This window comes from Rutidosis leptorrhynchoides, chromosome 5 (genome assembly GCF_046630445.1).
Source record: "Rutidosis leptorrhynchoides isolate AG116_Rl617_1_P2 chromosome 5, CSIRO_AGI_Rlap_v1, whole genome shotgun sequence".
Classification (NCBI taxonomy): domain Eukaryota; kingdom Viridiplantae; phylum Streptophyta; class Magnoliopsida; order Asterales; family Asteraceae; genus Rutidosis; species Rutidosis leptorrhynchoides.
Genome location: NC_092337.1, coordinates 78,743,804 through 78,762,409, shown reverse-complemented (window position 1 = coordinate 78,762,409; position 18,606 = coordinate 78,743,804). Strand labels below are relative to the sequence as shown.

General features: G+C 34.4%; 1 protein-coding gene across 1 annotated transcript in view; it reads right to left on the bottom strand.

Moving 5' to 3' along the window:
- Positions 1 to 1,159: 1,159 nt before the first annotated feature.
- Positions 1,160 to 18,606, bottom strand: part of LOC139848770 (uncharacterized) — a 43,953-nt gene continuing 26,506 nt past the window's right edge. The window contains exon 2 of the mRNA XM_071838470.1: positions 1,160 to 2,229. Coding sequence (XP_071694571.1) covers positions 1,160 to 2,229 — 1,070 coding nt within the window. The remainder of the gene's footprint in view (positions 2,230 to 18,606) is intronic.

Sequence of the window (18,606 nt, the reverse complement as noted above, 5' to 3'; positions counted from 1 at the left end):
ATAGTGATGCCAATGGGTTATGGATGTGTCTAACAAGAAGCAAAAAAAAAAGGTTTCAGGCAATGACGGGTCATTATCTTTGTGGGAAATGTACTAGGTTTCGCTGTTCATAATTGGTTATGGTTGGTTTTAAGATAGGATTCTCTGGTAATTTTTGGTATTTGTTGCCAAATGGTTGGTTGTATTGGGAGTAAACTAATGTAATGGTGTCTAAGGTATCCAAGTACTGGGGATTTTGAATTTTTGATAACCTTAATTCTACCTAGTTAGAAAACATGTTATCTAGGTCTTTCTTACAGATCGAAATGAGGAAATGGCCAACTTGATTGACGTGTTCCTTTATAAGTACTCTGTTATTATTATTAAACCTCCCTAACATGATTGGAAACAAACTCAAATGTTAGTTTAACACCACTACCCTGCCTATTATTATCTGCAAATTTGGATACTATTGAGCGTAATGGTCTGAAATAATAACTGACATGGCACCTCTTTTGTAATAAACTAGTCTAATAATAACTGACATGGCACCTCATGGGCTGATGGATCTCTTATATTTTATACTCCGTATATTACGTATATATCAACATAAACTGTATTGGACCTTAGAAAAACTTAATATACCTGTGTGGCTGTGTATCATATTTGGTATTCATTTGTTAGAAAACCTGGTATCTAGGTCTATATACACCAGACCAAGGTCATATAATATATAATTATCACATTGCATCATAACTTATTGCAAACGAAATGTCAAGGTTTATACTAATACGAACTGTATTTAATAATTCTAAGTATATGATATATGTTGATATATGATTAGTCTAATGGTTTTATTAAGATGTCCTTTAGAACAAACAAAAGGCATATAATTCAAAGTGACCAAATCAAATACTCCTACTAAAAAGACAAAACCTTCCATAAGCAAAGTAACTGAACCACAACAAACAATTTATATACTACTACTACTACTACTAAAAACCCAAAAAGTTAGATCATTATAGGTACATAAAATGTCATCGAATATTCAATAATGAACTCCCATGAGCGTTACGTATCCACGCTGATGCGCCAATAATTCAAAAAATCTTTTTTTTTCTTTTGAACGGCCATAATATATTAAACTAAAACGCTCCCTAGCAAGATGCTAGAAGAGAAATTACAAAGGCTGTAGACGCCACAAATTCCAATTGAAAATTTGATGACCTCTATGTTTTAGCCAATTAAAAGAATACAATTGAATTACATCAAAAAGCATACATTTTCTAAGAACTATGTCATTAAATACGATGCCGTTTCTAAATCGCCTTAACACCCAAAGAAGTGTGGTAACGATGGAGATGATACGTGTCTTGCAACTGACCGAGGATTGATGAGTCTCGAACAAAGTAACAAAAGCCGACCAAGATGAAAAAATAGGCATATCGCATCCCATCCACCTTCTAACCTTTGACCATAGATCCGAAGCCAATGAACAACCAAAGAACAAATGATCACGATGCTCAATAACTTCATTACATACCGGGCACGTAACCGAATTAATCTCTAACCCAACCGAACTTAAATTCCATCTCAAAGGTAGTTTATCAAGCTTGAACCTCCACAAAAAAATATTGACTTTTCGTGGAAGAAACTTATACCAAGTGGTCGTGGACTGGTTCGATGGAAGCAGGTTAAAATCAATGCAATCTTGTGCAGATTTAACCGAAAACGTACCCTCCGGAGACAGGCCCCAAATCCATGTATCCTCCCGATCGTGGAACTGGATCTGCTCAATTTCTTGCCGCATCATATCGAGTAATTCAAAATTCCTGCTACCGATTTGCTCCCTCGACCAAACCCAATTCCACCCATTATTCATTCGTTTTGCAGCCACCATGTCATCTTTATAAACGTCAAGGTGAAAGAGTCGATTGAACCGAGAAGCTAACGATCTAGAGCCCGTCCAAATGTCATGCCAAAACCGTACAAATTCACCACTTCCCACCTGAATTTTGATGACATCAGAAGGTAACAAACCTACTCCAAAAGTATTGTTACAAGCTGATACAATATTAGCCCAGGGGCTGTTACCAACTGCTCGCTCGAACACTTCACCATGAATAGATTTGATGACCCGCACCCATAAGTCACGTGAACAATGAATGAACCGCCATTTCCATTTATGTAGCAATGCAAGGTTAAAAGCTTTTAGACTTCCAACATTCAAACCCCCTTGACTAAATGGAGCTAAAATAATGTCTCACTTCACCCAAGCCATCTTTCTTTTAGAAGTTGTACTTCCCCAAAAAAATCGAGAACGCATTGCTTCAAGAGACTTAAGTGTTGAGAAAAGGTGACACCGAATTATAGCAAACCGCTAGTAATAATTGAAATAATGACAATAATAGGACACCGAGATTTAACGTGGAAAATCCCAATAGGGTAAAAACCACGGGCAAGGAAAGAAAACGTTTCACTAATAAGAATAATAGGAATTACACTTCTCTCTAATTAAAAGGATAAGTATCAAACTTTATATCTCTTGTAATTAGGAGATTAATACTCACAACTCTTTATTTATCTATTAGAATACAAGATTGAAGAATGAATATGGGATGATGAATGAGCTATCTGGTACATCTATTTATAGTAATAGAATGAGATTGGTGAAGGAGTCTGCCATCACATTCATACGTATGAAATGATATATTGCCTACCAAAAGAATAGTACCACCAAACATTCTTATTTTCACATGTGGTGTTTGACTCACCCACTACTACCAAACATTCAATATATTTGACAATCTCCCACTTGAAGATTCGATTGAAGCTCAATCAGTCTTCACACGATAATCCTTACTTGCCAATGATGTTGCTTACGTTTCCGCTAGTCCGCATGAGGAACGGCACCAAATAAACTTGTCATGATTGATTGACTTTGTTAGAAAATCAGCCACATTTTTATCAGTATGAATTTTATGCATATCCACGGTTCCTTCTTCCACTTTCTCACGAACGAAGTGATACTGAACTCGTATATGCTTTGTCTTTGAATGAAATGCTGGATTCCTTGCAAGATGCAAGGCACTCTGTTGTCACAAAATAGAGTGATATTCTTTTGTTTGTGTCCGAGTTCCTCCAACAACATCTTCAACCATACTGCCTCTTTAGTAGTTTGAGTAGCTGCTACATATTCTGCCTCTGTTGTTGACGTCGCCACAACTGACTGCAGTTTTGAAACCCAGCTTACTATTCCACCACAAAGTGTGAAAACATATGCAGTGGTAGATTTACTTTTATAGATATCACCTGCATAATCTGAATCAACATACCCTTTGACAATAAATTTCGGTTCCCCATAACATAATGCAACATCTAAGGTTCCCTTGATGTATTTAAGGATCCTCTTTACCGCATTCCAATGCTCTTTACCAGGATTCGCCATGTACCGACTAACTACTCCCACTGCATGTGCAATGTCTGGTCTTGTCCATATCATTGCGAACATTAAACTTCCCACTGCTGATGCATACGGTACGCGAAACATCTCCTTCCTCTCGTATTCACTGCTAGGACACATAACGGAGGATAACTTGAGATTAGTAGAAAGTGGGGTAGAGATTGGCTTACTATCTTGCATATTGAAGCGATGCAAGACTTTCTTCAAATAATTCTTTTGAGAAAGCCAAATCTTCCTATTATCTCTGTCTCGGTGAATTTGCATCCCTAGAATCTTGTTTGCGGCACCCAAGTCTTTCATTTCAAACTCCCTAGCCAATTGAGCCTTCAGCTTATTAATACGATCTTTGTTGGGGCCTGCAACCAACATGTCGTCTACATATAACAGCAAAATGACAAAATCATTGTCCCCAAACCTCTTGAAATATGCACAAGGGTCTGCATAAAGTCTGTTATATTCAAGGCTCATTATGAAAGAATCAAATCTCTTGTACCAACATCTCGGCGCCTGTTTGAGACCATACAGAGATTTCTTTAACCTGCAAACCAAGTTCTTTTTTCCTTGTAGTTCAAAACCTTCTGGTTGAAGCATATAAATTTCTTCTTCAAGATTTCTATGAAGAAATGCAGTTTTCACATCTAGCTGCTCTAGATGCAAATCAAATGTAGCACACATCGCTAGAACTACTCGAATTGTTGTAAGTCGAACCACATGAGAAAATATTTCATTAAAGTCCGTACCTTCTTTCTGAGCATATCCTTTAACCATCAGTCTTGCACGATACCGCTCCACGTGATCATCGCCATTTCGCTTGATCTTATACACCCATTTATTTTCAATAGGTTTTCTACCTTTCGGCAATGGCACAAGTTCCCATGTTTTATTTTTATGAAGAGTTTCAATTTCTTCCTGCATAGTTGTCATCCACTGAGATGCATCTGAATGATTTAGTGCCTCGCGAAGAGTTGTTGGCTCTCCTTCCTCTGTTAGAAGACAATATGCAACATTGCTTTCCATAATGTAATCTGAGTGCCACCCTGGACGTTTCCTTTCCCGATTAGAAATACAAGTCGCTGGAGCTTCATCAACGACTACTTGATTTTCATCATGCTCTGGTACTGCTTCAGAAGAATCTTTATGAAATTCGCTACCCACCTGTATCGGTATAGTTTCTTTTGAAGTGCTAACATCTTCAAGATCTTTGTCTTCTGTAAGGCAACATCTCTGCTGATGACTACTTTGTGGGCAGTGGGGTCCCACAAGCGATACCCCTTAACTCCATCAGCATATCCCATGAACAAACACTTTCTGGACTTTGGATCCAACTTTGTCGTTTCTTGAGAATTGTACATTGCGTACACAGGACTTCCAAATACATGAAGGTCAGAATAATCAACTAGTTTTCCAGTCCACATCTCCATCGGTGATTTCAACTCAATTGCAGTTGATGGTGACCGATTTATCACGTAACAGGCAGTACTTACTGCTTCTGCCCAGAATGATTTTTCCAAGCTTGCAGTTGCCAACATCGCCCTTGTTCTATCTAATAAGGTTCTGTTCATCCGCTCTGCCACTCCATTTTGCTGAGGAGTGTATGCCGTCGTGAACTGCCTTTTGATACCTTCTTGTTTGCAGAACTTATCAAATTCTTCACCAGTGTATTCTCCTCCATTATCCGTCCTTAAACACTTGATCTTTTTACCAGATTCAAGTTCAACACGCGCTTTGTAAACTTTGAAAACTTCAAACACATCTGCCTTCCTCTTGATTGGGTACACCCAACATCTCCTAGTGTAATCATCAATAAACGATACAAAATATTTTGCTCCTCCTAGGGATTGAACTGGTGCTTGCCACACATCAGAGTGAACCAATTCTAGAATCAATTTACTTCTAGAATTTGATGTGTTAAACTTCAGGCGATGCTACTTGCTGATTACACAATGCTCACAGAAAGGTAGCGATACCTTTGTAAGACCAGGAATAAGATTTCTTTCAACAAGAATCTTCATACCTTGCTCAAACATGTGTCCAAGCTTTTGATGCCATGTCATAGCAACTTTATCACTTGAAATATTCGAAGCAACAGATGAAAGGACCCGTTCATATACATTATTGTAATGACCCGCACTTTTTCGATCATTCTATACTTGTAAGATTAATATTTACATAAATTAAACCTTACCAACATGATAAGCAATCCAAATTGTTGAGATTTATGTTTTTGAAAAGAGTTTTACACAACGTTTGACCGTCTAGTTTGACCGATGATATCACGAACTATATAACATATGATAATTATACGTTTGTGTATATATATGTATATATACATATTTAACATGATCTAAGAATGTTTTAATATCGCATTTTGTATTAATAACAATAAGTTATATGTATATTTTGAAACTACTAACTTAAGTTTTCAAAACGATAACCATACGCAACGTTATTTGACTTAAATACTTATGACCTATAATGTTTATACATATATCGTATAAGTAATGAATTTAATCACTTTTAAGAACTTAAATACATAAAACCATATAAGTGTATTCACAAAAGATAGCTATATTTGAATCCTCATTCCATTTTTCACAAAATTTCTATACGTATATCTAGAGTATATGTACTCGTATCATACGCAGCTTCTAGAAGTATTTACTATTGGTATATACCAATAGAAATCTTCAATTATTGGAATAATATGTCATTCATGACATAATAAATTTTAACTTATCTTAGATATTTTCACTAAAAACCAAATTTTCAAGCCTATAAATAAGCACCATTTCTAACTCATTTTTTACACATTCATTTTCCAAATTTTACTTCCAATTTTCACACACACTTGCAAGAACTCTCTCAACTTTTATTTTACTACTTCTTTCCAGCAACTTTACATTTTAAACTTGAGGTAAAAACTCTACTTCAACTCTTTTTCAATTCATATATTTATAGCTATATATATAAGAGTTTATAAACTAGAACATAGTTTGAATGATTTCAAACTTGTTCGCAAACTAAATAGATCCTTCTAACTTAACTTTTAAAATACTTCAAGACCTGTAATATAACTTAAAAATATGCTAATTTAACAAGGTATAACTTGGTTTTTCAAAGAACACCTTAAAAACTGTTTTTACGACGTCGGAGTGCAACCGGGGGCTGTTTTGGGTTGGATAATTAAAAACCATCTTAAACTTTGAATTAGAGGTTTATTTTCTGGAAAAATTATTTTTACTATGAATATGATAACACATAAAAATTTCATGATTTAACTCAAAGTATAAGTATTTTTAGAAAAATAATCATTTAAGGTTGTTTACATGATGGAAAATGATTAACTTCATAAGTTTCACTAAAGTTTGACCTATGACCTGTGATTTCGAATACAAACTAAGGTATTTACAGTTCATAGTCTTAAAGAGGGACTCGATCCAAGGAAGTGGCAAGTTGAATCAACGAAAACGGAGTTGTAACGAAGAAACTATGACCAAAACGAGATCGGATATCTAAGACTAGTTTGGCTACGAAAATAATTGGAGAAAATTAAATAAATCACATCTTTTTAAAATAACATGATATTTTATATATATGTACTCATAATTTAATTTTATATGGTTCAGGATCACCCGTAAACAATACGAGAAGATTAATCATAAGATCCCATGATTGTACGCAACACGTCATTTGACAACACCGGTACTTTATGTACGCAACACGTCATTTGACAACACCGGTACCATGGGTCAAGATTAATCTCGACCAATACATATACGATGGGGGTTTTTATTTATTTCATTGGGGGTTTATTAAACACCTAAAAATGAACCATTAAAATTGAATTACTAACATCGGACTGCTAACTACGGACTAAGAAATTATTAAAACTATTAAAAGTATAAAAATTATATATATGTGACGATTGTTTAAAATAGAAATATATTGATAAACTATATATGGATAGGTTCGTGATATCAATCGGAGACCAAGTCGAAATTACATATCTTCAAGACGAAAGTGAGTATATAGTCCCACTTTTAAACTCTAAATATTTCGGGATGAGAATACATGTATTTTATGTTTTACGTTATGGACACAAGTAACTGAAAAATATATTCTACGTTGAGTTGTACCACTGGCATACTTCCCTGTAGCTTGGTAACTAATATTTACAGCGGTATTGTAAACGCGAATCCTGTTGATAGATCTATCGGGCCTGACAACCCCAACCGGACTGGACGACCAGTATTCAACGGTTGCACAGTACTTCGTTTCGTGACTACACTTGGTACGGTGTAGTAAGATTTCATAATAAAGGGAATATGCGACGTGATTAAATGTTAAGTATGGTTACCAAGTGCTCAACCACTTAGAATATTTTTATTAAACTGTTTATATATGAAATCTTGTAGTCTATATATATATTGCTGCCGGCACTAAACCTATATCTCACCAACTTTATGTTGACGTTTTAAACATGTTTATTCTCAGGTGATAATTAGAAGTTTCCGCTGCATTATGTTGAATTTGAGCAGGATCTTGCGTACGCATATTTGTGTCAAAAATAAAACTGCATACCCGAGGATTTGTGTTGTAAAATATACTAGAAATCGTGTTGTTATCATTATTTGTAAAGTTTGTAAGTCGAAGATTATCGCTAAACGATAATCATCTTTCTATCGTCTAAAGCTTGTATCAAAAATAAGATTTGTGGTTTGTAATGTAAAATATATGCAGTTTTCTTTTAAAAATGTCTCATATAGAGGTCAATACCTCGCAATGAAATCATACGTTATCTAACTCGTTCTTAGGGTTAAGGACGGGTTATGACATGTGGTATCAGAGCGGTGGTCTTAGCGAACCAGGTTTGCATTAGTGTGTCTAACTGATAAGTCGTTTGGATACATTAGTAAGTCTGGACTTTGACCGGGTCTGATTTAAAAACCATTGCTTATCATTGTTGGTTAAAATTTATATGTAAATATTATGTAGTACTAATGGGTTAGTTGTTGTGTGATAGATGTCGGGCTCAAAACTTGTTATCACATTCAGCGACTCCGAACCAGAATCTTCAGATGGTGTTCCAGTCATTAACCTATCCAATGACGAAAATAATATCTTTGGGGAAGACTCACAAATTCCGGATGAACCGAATATAGAGAACCCGGAAAGTGAACCCGAGGAGGAAAGTGAACCCGAGGAGGAAAGTGAACCCGAGGAGGAAAGTGAACCCGAGGAAGAAATACAGGAAATTACAAAAGAAGAGTTCGAACTAGGAAAGAAACGAAAGGCTAATGAATTAGAAAATTCAAATCCTGAGTTTAATAAGGATGATGTGGCACCAACTCCACTAGACACTACCACCCCTATTCCCGCTATTCCTATTCATTCTATCCCGGCATCCAGTTCCTCAGTCCCACAGCCAAAATATAGGCAGACAGCCAGGATAAGCGTTAAGCGATTCTCTGAACCTAAACGTCCTAGAAAATAGACCAAACGATGCGCTGCCGTATTAAACCATGGGATCATATAATGTTTTGTATAATATTATCAGTGTGGTTTGCTTAATGTTCGATGTAAGATAAGCATATGTAAAAATAGTGAAGTGTGAAATGCAATAATTTTCCATGGTTAAGTATTATTTAGATGGTAGTAATTGATTCTGTACTAAGCTATTAAGTATGGACATTAACGGGTAGGTACTACCCTAGATATAATTATAAAACGCTAATAAGAAGAAAAGGCTTTTATAATAATACCTGGTTCATATTATTAATAAGCTATAATGTACTGTAAATATACACTACATCTATAATATTCCATGTGAATAATTATTTTCTTTTCATTCTTATAGAAGAATATGGCGCGATTGAACCGAATGACGGAACAAGAAATCCAGGAACTCATCAATCAGCGAGTGAACGACAGAATGTTATGGGTCGAGGCTGCAAGAGGTGCTGCAGTTAACCCAAATCCTCGTGTGGGGTGCACTTACAAAACTTTTCAAGCTTGCAAGCCCTCATCATTCAGTGGAACAGAAGGACCGATCGGTTTAACCCGGTGGATAGAAAAGATGGAAACTGTGTTCAAAATCAGTGGTTGTGTTGAAAAGGACATGACCAAATACGCATCGTGCACTTTACAAGATAGTGCACTCACGTGGTGGAAAAATTATGTGAAGGCTGTAGGAGGAGATGTAGCTTATGATACTCCGTGGGAAGAATTCAAAACAATGTTAATCAATGAATATTGTCCAAGGAACGAGGTTAGGAAGTTGGAAGATGAGTTACGAAGTCTGAAGGTTATTGGTACTGAAATCACCAACTACAATCAGCGATTCATGGAATTAGTTTTGCTATGTCCTGAATTGGTTCCAACCGAAGAACGGAAGATTGAAATGTACAAAGATGGTTTGCCCAAAAAGGTCAAAGCAAATGTTACAGCATCGAAACCTAAGACAATTCATGAAGCTATAACCATGGCAAACGAGCTAATGGATCAGGTCATCATGGATAAGAAAGTATCCAATACTGATGTGAAGGTATCAGGTAACAAAAGAAAGTGGAATGGAAATTATGATCGAGGTAACCAACAACAATCTTTTAAGAAACAAGAAAACACGCAAGGTACGGGTAGTGGTTTAAGCTTTGGTTATAAAGGACAAAATCCTTTATGCAACCGATGTCACAAACATCACTTTGGTTACTGTAGTGTGGTATGCAACAAATGTAATCGACAGGGTCATCTTGCTGAAGATTGTAGGGCTCTCGTTACGAATACAAATGGTGCCAAGACTCCTGCCACCAACGCAAATAGAACTGCTTTGGCTACCATTACTTGTTTTGGGTGTGGAAAACAAGGCCACTATAAGAGCCAGTGCCCGAATCCAGAGAAGAATATCGGACCTGCACGTGGAAGAGCATTTGTTATTAATGCTAAAGAGGCATGTGAAGACCCGGAGCTTGTTATGGGTACGTTTACCATTAATAACTTATCCGCATCTATTATATTTGATACTGGTGCTGATAGAAGTTACGTGTGTAGAGACTTTCACGCTAAATTGAATTGTTCATCATTACCTCTCGATGCTAAGTACATGATTGAGTTAGCTAATGGTAAACTAATTAAAGCCGATAAAATTTGCCGTGATTGTAAAATAAATTTAGCCGGAGAAATGTTTAAAATTGACTTGATACCCGTAGAATTAGGAAGTTTTGATGTAATAGTCGGCATGGACTGGATGTCCAAAATAGGAGCTGAAGTTGTGTGCGCCAAGAAGGCAATTCGCATTCCTCGTAAGGATAAAACGCCAGTAATGATTTATGGAGAGAAGGGTAACTCAAAGCTAAAACTCATTAGTTATTTGAAAGCTCAAAAGTGCTTGAAGAAAGGGTTCTATGCTATCTTAGCACATGTTAATAAAGTCGAAACAAAGGAAAAAGTGAAGAGCATCAATGACGTGCCTGTGGCAAGAGATTTTCCTGAAGTCTTTCCGGAAAAGTTGCCGGGATTACCTCCATTTAGATCTGTAGAATTTCAAATAGATTTAGTACCAGGAGCTGCACCAGTGGCTCGTGCTCTATATAGACTTGCACCGTCCGAGTTAAAAGAACTTCAGAGTCAGTTAAAAGAATTACTGAATCATGGATTCATACGACCAAGTACTTCACCGTGGGGAGCTCCGATTCTATTTGTTAAAAAGAAAGATGGATCTTTTAGGATGTGTATAGATTATCGTGAATTAAATAAGTTAACTATCAAGAATCGGTATCCACTACCGAGAATTGACGACTTATTTGATCAACTCCAAGGATCATGTGTGTACTCAAAAATTGACTTAAGGTCGGGCTATCATCAATTACGTGTCAAAGAAGAGGACATTCCGAAAACTGCTTTTCGGACACGTTATGGTCATTACGAATTTTTGGTCATGCCGTTTGGGTTGACAAATGCGCCAGCTGTATTCATGGACCTCATGAATCGAGTTTGTAGTCCATATTTAGATAAGTTTGTTATCGTTTTCATTGATGATATTCTTATCTATTCCAAGAGTGAGCAAGAGCATGAGCAGCATTTAAGGTTGATATTAGAGTTGTTGAGAAAAGAACAGCTATATGCTAAATTTTCTAAATGTGCTTTCTGGTTGAAAGAAGTGCAATTTCTTGGCCACGTTGTTAGTAGCAAAGGAATTCAGGTTGATCCAGCAAAAATTGAAGCCATTGAAAAATGGGAGACTCCTAAGACACCAACGCAGATACGTCAATTTTTGGGTTTAGCCGGTTATTATAGAAGGTTTATTCAAGATTTTTCCCGAATAGCTAAGCCGTTGACAGCGTTAACGCAAAAAGGGAAGAAATATGAATGGACTTCTGAGCAGGAGAGTGCATTTCAATTACTAAAGAAGAAGTTAACTACGGCGCCTATTTTATCGTTACCAGAAGGGAACGATGATTTTGAAATATATTGTGACGCTTCGCGACAAGGTTTTGGTTGCGTTCTTATGCAACGAAAGAAAGTTATTGCATACGCATCCCGACAATTGAAGATTCACGAGCGGAATTATACGACGCATGATCTAGAACTGGGAGCAGTCGTGTTTGCATTAAAGATATGGAGACACTACTTGTATGGGGTTAAATGCACTGTGTTTACTGATCATAAAAGCCTTCAACATATTTTTGATCAGAAACAGCTGAACATGAGACAACGTAGGTGGGTCGAGTTAATAAACGACTATGATTGTGAAATTCGTTATCATCCCGGGAAGGCGAACGTGGTGGCCGATGCTTTAAGCAGAAAGGAACGAGAACCAATTCGAGTACGAGCGATGAACATAAAAATTCGCATGAATCTCAACTCACAAATCAAAGAAGTTCAACGAGAAGCACTTACTAAAGAAAATATAGGAAATGAAATAATGAAGAAGTATGAGAAGCAACTCGTTATGCGGGAAGATGGAATTCGATATTTTGCAAATCGTATTTGGGTACCGAAGTTGGGTGGATTAAGGAAGTTGATATTAAATGAGGCACATAAGACAAGATACTCGATACATCCTGGAGTTGGAAAGATGTACCAAGATCTTAAGACACATTATTGGTGGCCTAATTTAAAGACAGACGTTGCAACATATGTTGGGGAATGTTTAACTTGTTCCAAAGTCAAAGCTGAACACCAGAAGCCGTCAGGGTTACTTCAACAACCAGAAATCCCAGAATGGAAATGGGATGGTATTACCATGGATTTCATCACGAAGTTACCAAAGACTGCCTGGGGATACGACACCATTTGGGTGATTGTTGATCGTCTCACCAAGTCTGCACACTTCTTGCCTATAAAGGAAACGGATAGAATGGAGAAACTATTACGATTGTATATAAAGGAAGTTGTTTCAAGGCATGGAATACCTATTTCCATTATATCCGATCGTGATAGTAGATTTACATCAAAGTTCTGGCAATCACTACAGGAGGCCCTAGGAACTCGTTTGGATATGAGTACCGCGTATCATCCGCAAACCGACGGGCAGAGTGAAAGAACGATTCAGACTCTTGAAGACATGCTAAGGGCATGTTTGATCGATTTTGGAAACGGATGGGATAAATATCTACCATTAGCAGAATTCTCGTATAATAATAGTTATCATGCGAGCATTAAAGCTGCGCCATTCGAAGCATTGTACGGAAGGAAGTGTAGATCTCCTATTTGTTGGAATGAAGTAGGAGATCGACAATTAACTGGTCCCGAGATCATACACGAAACGACTGAGAAGATAGTACAAATCAAGGAGAGATTGAAAATAGCCCGTAGTCGCCAAAAGAGCTACGCCGATGTTCGAAGGAAACCATTAGAGTTTCAGATCGGTGACATGGTTATGTTAAAGGTGTCACCTTGGAAAGGTGTAATACGTTTTGGAAAAAGGGGTAAACTAAACCCAAGGTATGTAGGCCCGTTCAAGATCATCGAACGCATTGGACCGGTAGCTTATCGACTCGAGTTACCGCAACAACTCGCCGGAGTACATAATACCTTTCACGTCTCAAACCTTAAGAAGTGTCTTGCAAAGGAAGACCTCACCATTCCTCTTGAAGAAATCCATGTCGACGAGAAACTACAATTCATCGAAGAACCAATCGAAATCATGGATCGTGAAGTTAAACGGCTCAAGCAGAGCAACATACCGATCGTTAAGGTTCGTTGGAATGCTCGAAGGGGTCCCGAGTTTACTTGGGAACGAGAGGATCAAATGAAACAAAAGTATCCACACTTGTTTCCCGATGACACAAAATAGGTACAATTTTAAAATTTCGGGATGAAATTTATTTAACGGGTAGGTACTGTAATGACCCGCACTTTTTCGATCATTCTATACTTGTAAGATTAATATTTACATAAATTAAACCTTACCAACATGATAAGCAATCCAAATTGTTGAGATTTATGTTTTTGAAAAGAGTTTTACACAACGTTTGACCGTCTAGTTTGACCGATGATATCACGAACTATATAACATATGATAATTATACGTTTGTGTATATATATGTATATATACATATTTAACATGATCTAAGAATGTTTTAATATCTCATTTTGTATTAATAACAATAAGTTATATGTATATTTTGAAACTACTAACTTAAGTTTTCAAAACGATAACCATACGCAACGTTATTTGACTTAAATACTTATGACCTATAATGTTTATACATATATCGTATAAGTAATGAATTTAATCACTTTTAAGAACTTAAATACATAAAACCATATAAGTGTATTCACAAAAGATAGCTATATTTGAATCCTCATTCCATTTTTCACAAAATTTCTATACGTATATCTAGAGTATATGTACTCGTATCATACGCAGCTTCTAGAAGTATTTACTATTGGTATATACCAATAGAAATCTTCAATTATTGGAATAATATGTCATTCATGACATAATAAATTTTAACTTATCTTAGATATTTTCACTAAAAACCAAATTTTCAAGCCTATAAATAAGCACCATTTCTAACTCATTTTTTACACATTCATTTTCCAAATTTTACTTCCAATTTTCACACACACTTGCAAGAACTCTCTCAACTTTTATTTTACTACTTCTTTCCAGCAACTTTACATTTTAAACTTGAGGTAAAAACTCTACTTCAACTCTTTTTCAATTCATATATTTATAGCTATATATATAAGAGTTTATAAACTAGAACATAGTTTGAATGATTTCAAACTTGTTCGCAAACTAAATAGATCCTTCTAACTTAACTTTTAAAATACTTCAAGACCTGTAATATAACTTAAAAATATGCTAATTTAACAAGGTATAACTTGGTTTTTCAAAGAACACCTTAAAAACTGTTTTTACGACGTCGGAGTGCAACCGGGGGCTGTTTTGGGTTGGATAATTAAAAACCATCTTAAACTTTGAATTAGAGGTTTATTTTATGGAAAAATTATTTTTACTATGAATATGATAACACATAAAAATTTCATGATTTAACTCAAAGTATAAGTATTTTTAGAAAAATAATCATTTAAGGTTGTTTACATGATGGAAAATGATTAACTTCATAAGTTTCACTAAAGTTTGACCTATGACCTGTGATTTCGAATACAAACTAAGGTATTTACAGTTCATAGTCTTAAAGAGGGACTCGATCCAAGGAAGTGGCAAGTTGAATCAACGAAAACGGAGTTGTAACGAAGAAACTATGACCAAAACGAGATCGGATATCTAAGACTAGTTTGGCTACGAAAATAATTGGAGAAAATTAAATAAATCACATCTTTTTAAAATAACATGATATTTTATATATATGTACTCATAATTTAATTTTATATGGTTCAGGATCACCCGTAAACAATACGAGAAGATTAATCATAAGATCCCATGATTGTACGCAACACGTCATTTGACAACACCGGTACTTTATGTACGCAACACGTCATTTGACAACACCGGTACCATGGGTCAAGATTAATCTCGACCAATACATATACGATGGGGGTTTTTATTTATTTCATTGGGGGTTTATTAAACACCTAAAAATGAACCATTAAAATTGAATTACTAACATCGGACTGCTAACTACGGACTAAGAAATTATTAAAACTATTAAAAGTATAAAAATTATATATATGTGACGATTGTTTAAAATAGAAATATATTGATAAACTATATATGGATAGGTTCGTGATATCAATCGGAGACCAAGTCGAAATTACATATCTTCAAGACGAAAGTGAGTATATAGTCCCACTTTTAAACTCTAAATATTTCGGGATGAGAATACATGTATTTTATATTTTACGTTATGGACACAAGTAACTGAAAAATATATTCTACGTTGAGTTGTACCACTGGCATACTTCCCTGTAGCTTGGTAACTAATATTTACAGCGGTATTGTAAACGCGAATCCTGTTGATAGATCTATCGGGCCTGACAACCCCAACCGGACTGGACGACCAGTATTCAACGGTTGTACAGTACTTCGTTTCGTGACTACACTTGGTACGGTGTAGTAAGATTTCATAATAAAGGGAATATGCGACGTGATTAAATGTTAAGTATGGTTACCAAGTGCTCAACCACTTAGAATATTTTTATTAAACTGTTTATATATGAAATCTTGTAGTCTATATATATATTGCTGCCGGCACTAAACCTATATCTCACCAACTTTATGTTGACGTTTTAAACATGTTTATTCTCAGGTGATAATTAGAAGTTTCCGCTGCATTATGTTGAATTTGAGCAGGATCTTGCGTACGCATATTTGTGTCAAAAATAAAACTGCATACCCGAGGATTTGTGTTGTAAAATATACTAGAAATCGTGTTGTTATCATTATTTGTAAAGTTTGTAAGTCGAAGATTATCGCTAAACGATAATCATCTTTCTATCGTCTAAAGCTTGTATCAAAAATAAGATTTGTGGTTTGTAATGTAAAATATATGCAGTTTTCTTTTAAAAATGTCTCATATAGAGGTCAATACCTCGCAATGAAATCATACGTTATCTAACTCGTTCTTAGGGTTAAGGACGGGTTATGACATTTATAAACGATTCACAATAGTTGATTACATCGCGAGGTATTTGACCTCTATATGATACATTTTACAAACATTGCATTTGTTTTTAAAAGACAAACTTTCTTTACATCGAAAATTGACAGGCATGTATACCATTTCATAATATCCACTATTCAACTATAAATTGACTTAATAATAATTATATTTAATGAACTCAATGACTTGAATGCAACGTTCTTCGAAATATGCCATGAAAGACTCCAATTAATATCTTTAAAATGAGCAAATGCACAGCGGAAGATTTCTTTAATACCTGAGAATAAACATGCTTTAAAGTGTCAACCAAAAGGTTGGTGAGTTCATTAGTTTATCATAATCATTCATTTTTATCATTTTAATAGACCATAAGAATTTCATTTCCAGTTCTCATAAATATACGTCCCATGCATAGAGACAAAAATCATTCATATGGATTGAACACCTGGTAACCGACATTCACAATATGCATATAAGAATATCCCCATCATTTCGGGATCCTCCTTCGGACATGATATAAATTTCGAAGTACTAAAGCATTCGGTACTTTGGATGGGGCTTGTTGGGCCCAATAGATCTATCTTTAGAGTTCGCGTCAATTAGGGTGTCTGTTCCCTAATTCTTAGATTACCAGACTTAATAAAAAGGGGCATATTCGATTTCGATAATTCAACCATATAATGTAGTTTCAATTACTTGTGTCTATTTCGTAAAACAGTTATAAAAAAACAGCGCATGCATTCTCAGTCCCAAAAATATATATTACAAAAGCATTTAAAAAGGGAGCAAATGAAACTCACGCATATAATTATTGCAAAACAGTTATTAAAGCATTTGCATGTATTCTCAGCCCAAAAATGTAATGAGTAAAAAGGATCAAATGAAACTCACCATACTGTATTTCGTAGTGAAAATACATATAACGTCATTGAACTAGTGCAAGGTTGGCCTCGGATTCACGAACCTAAATTAATTATATATAATTATATGTTGGTCAATATTTGTCTAACAATTAGGTCAGGTCATAGTGTACCACAATCCTAATGCTCGAGACTAATATGCAAAAGTCAACAAAAGTCAATTTGACTCAAAATGATTTCCAAAATTTATACATGATTATAATATATTTTAAATATCGTCGTTTTATATTTTTAAATATTTTTAAAAGATTTATTAGAGTAAATAATATAATTCATTTATTAATAAATAAAATTTTATATTAAAATTTATATAATAAAATATACTTTTATATATATTAAGTAATAAAATTTATAGGGTTCATTTAATATCATAAAGATAATATGATAGGTATTATTAAAGTAATTTATTACACGTAGTAAAATATGTTTGTATTACATATTTATTCGATAAAATAATATCTATAATGTTAGTAAGTAAAAGTTGTATTATTTTGTAATAATAATTATTATTATAAAAATATCAATATTTATAATTACTAAGGTGATATTATGATAAAACGATAATTCTAATTATGATAACTTTAATATTTACGATAATTTTTAATATTATCTTTAAAATAATAATTCTATTTAAAATGATAATAAAAATGATATTTTATAGTAACAATGACATTTCTATTAAAATGATAATTTTTGTTAAAATGATAATTTTTGTTAAAATGATAGTTTTGATACTAACGATACTTTTAATAATAATAGTAATGATAAAAATAATAAGAACGATAATTTTATCTAAATCAATATCTTATAATATTTTAAGTTCATCATGATACTCTTACTCATTATTTCCTAATCGTTTCGTTTAATAGCTTTTAATCGTCTTTTATATCGTGCTCATAATAATGATAATAATAGTAATCAAAATAATTAGGTGTTACTAATATTAGTTTTAATTACAATAATACTAATAATGATAATTACTATGACATTATTAACGATAATGATAATATAATAATAATAATAATAATAATAATAATAACAATAACTATTTTTAAATAATGATATATATATTAATAATGATAATAATAATGATAATAATAATAATAATAATAATAATAATAATAATGTAATGACCCGCACTTTTTCGATCGTTCTATACTTATAAGATTAA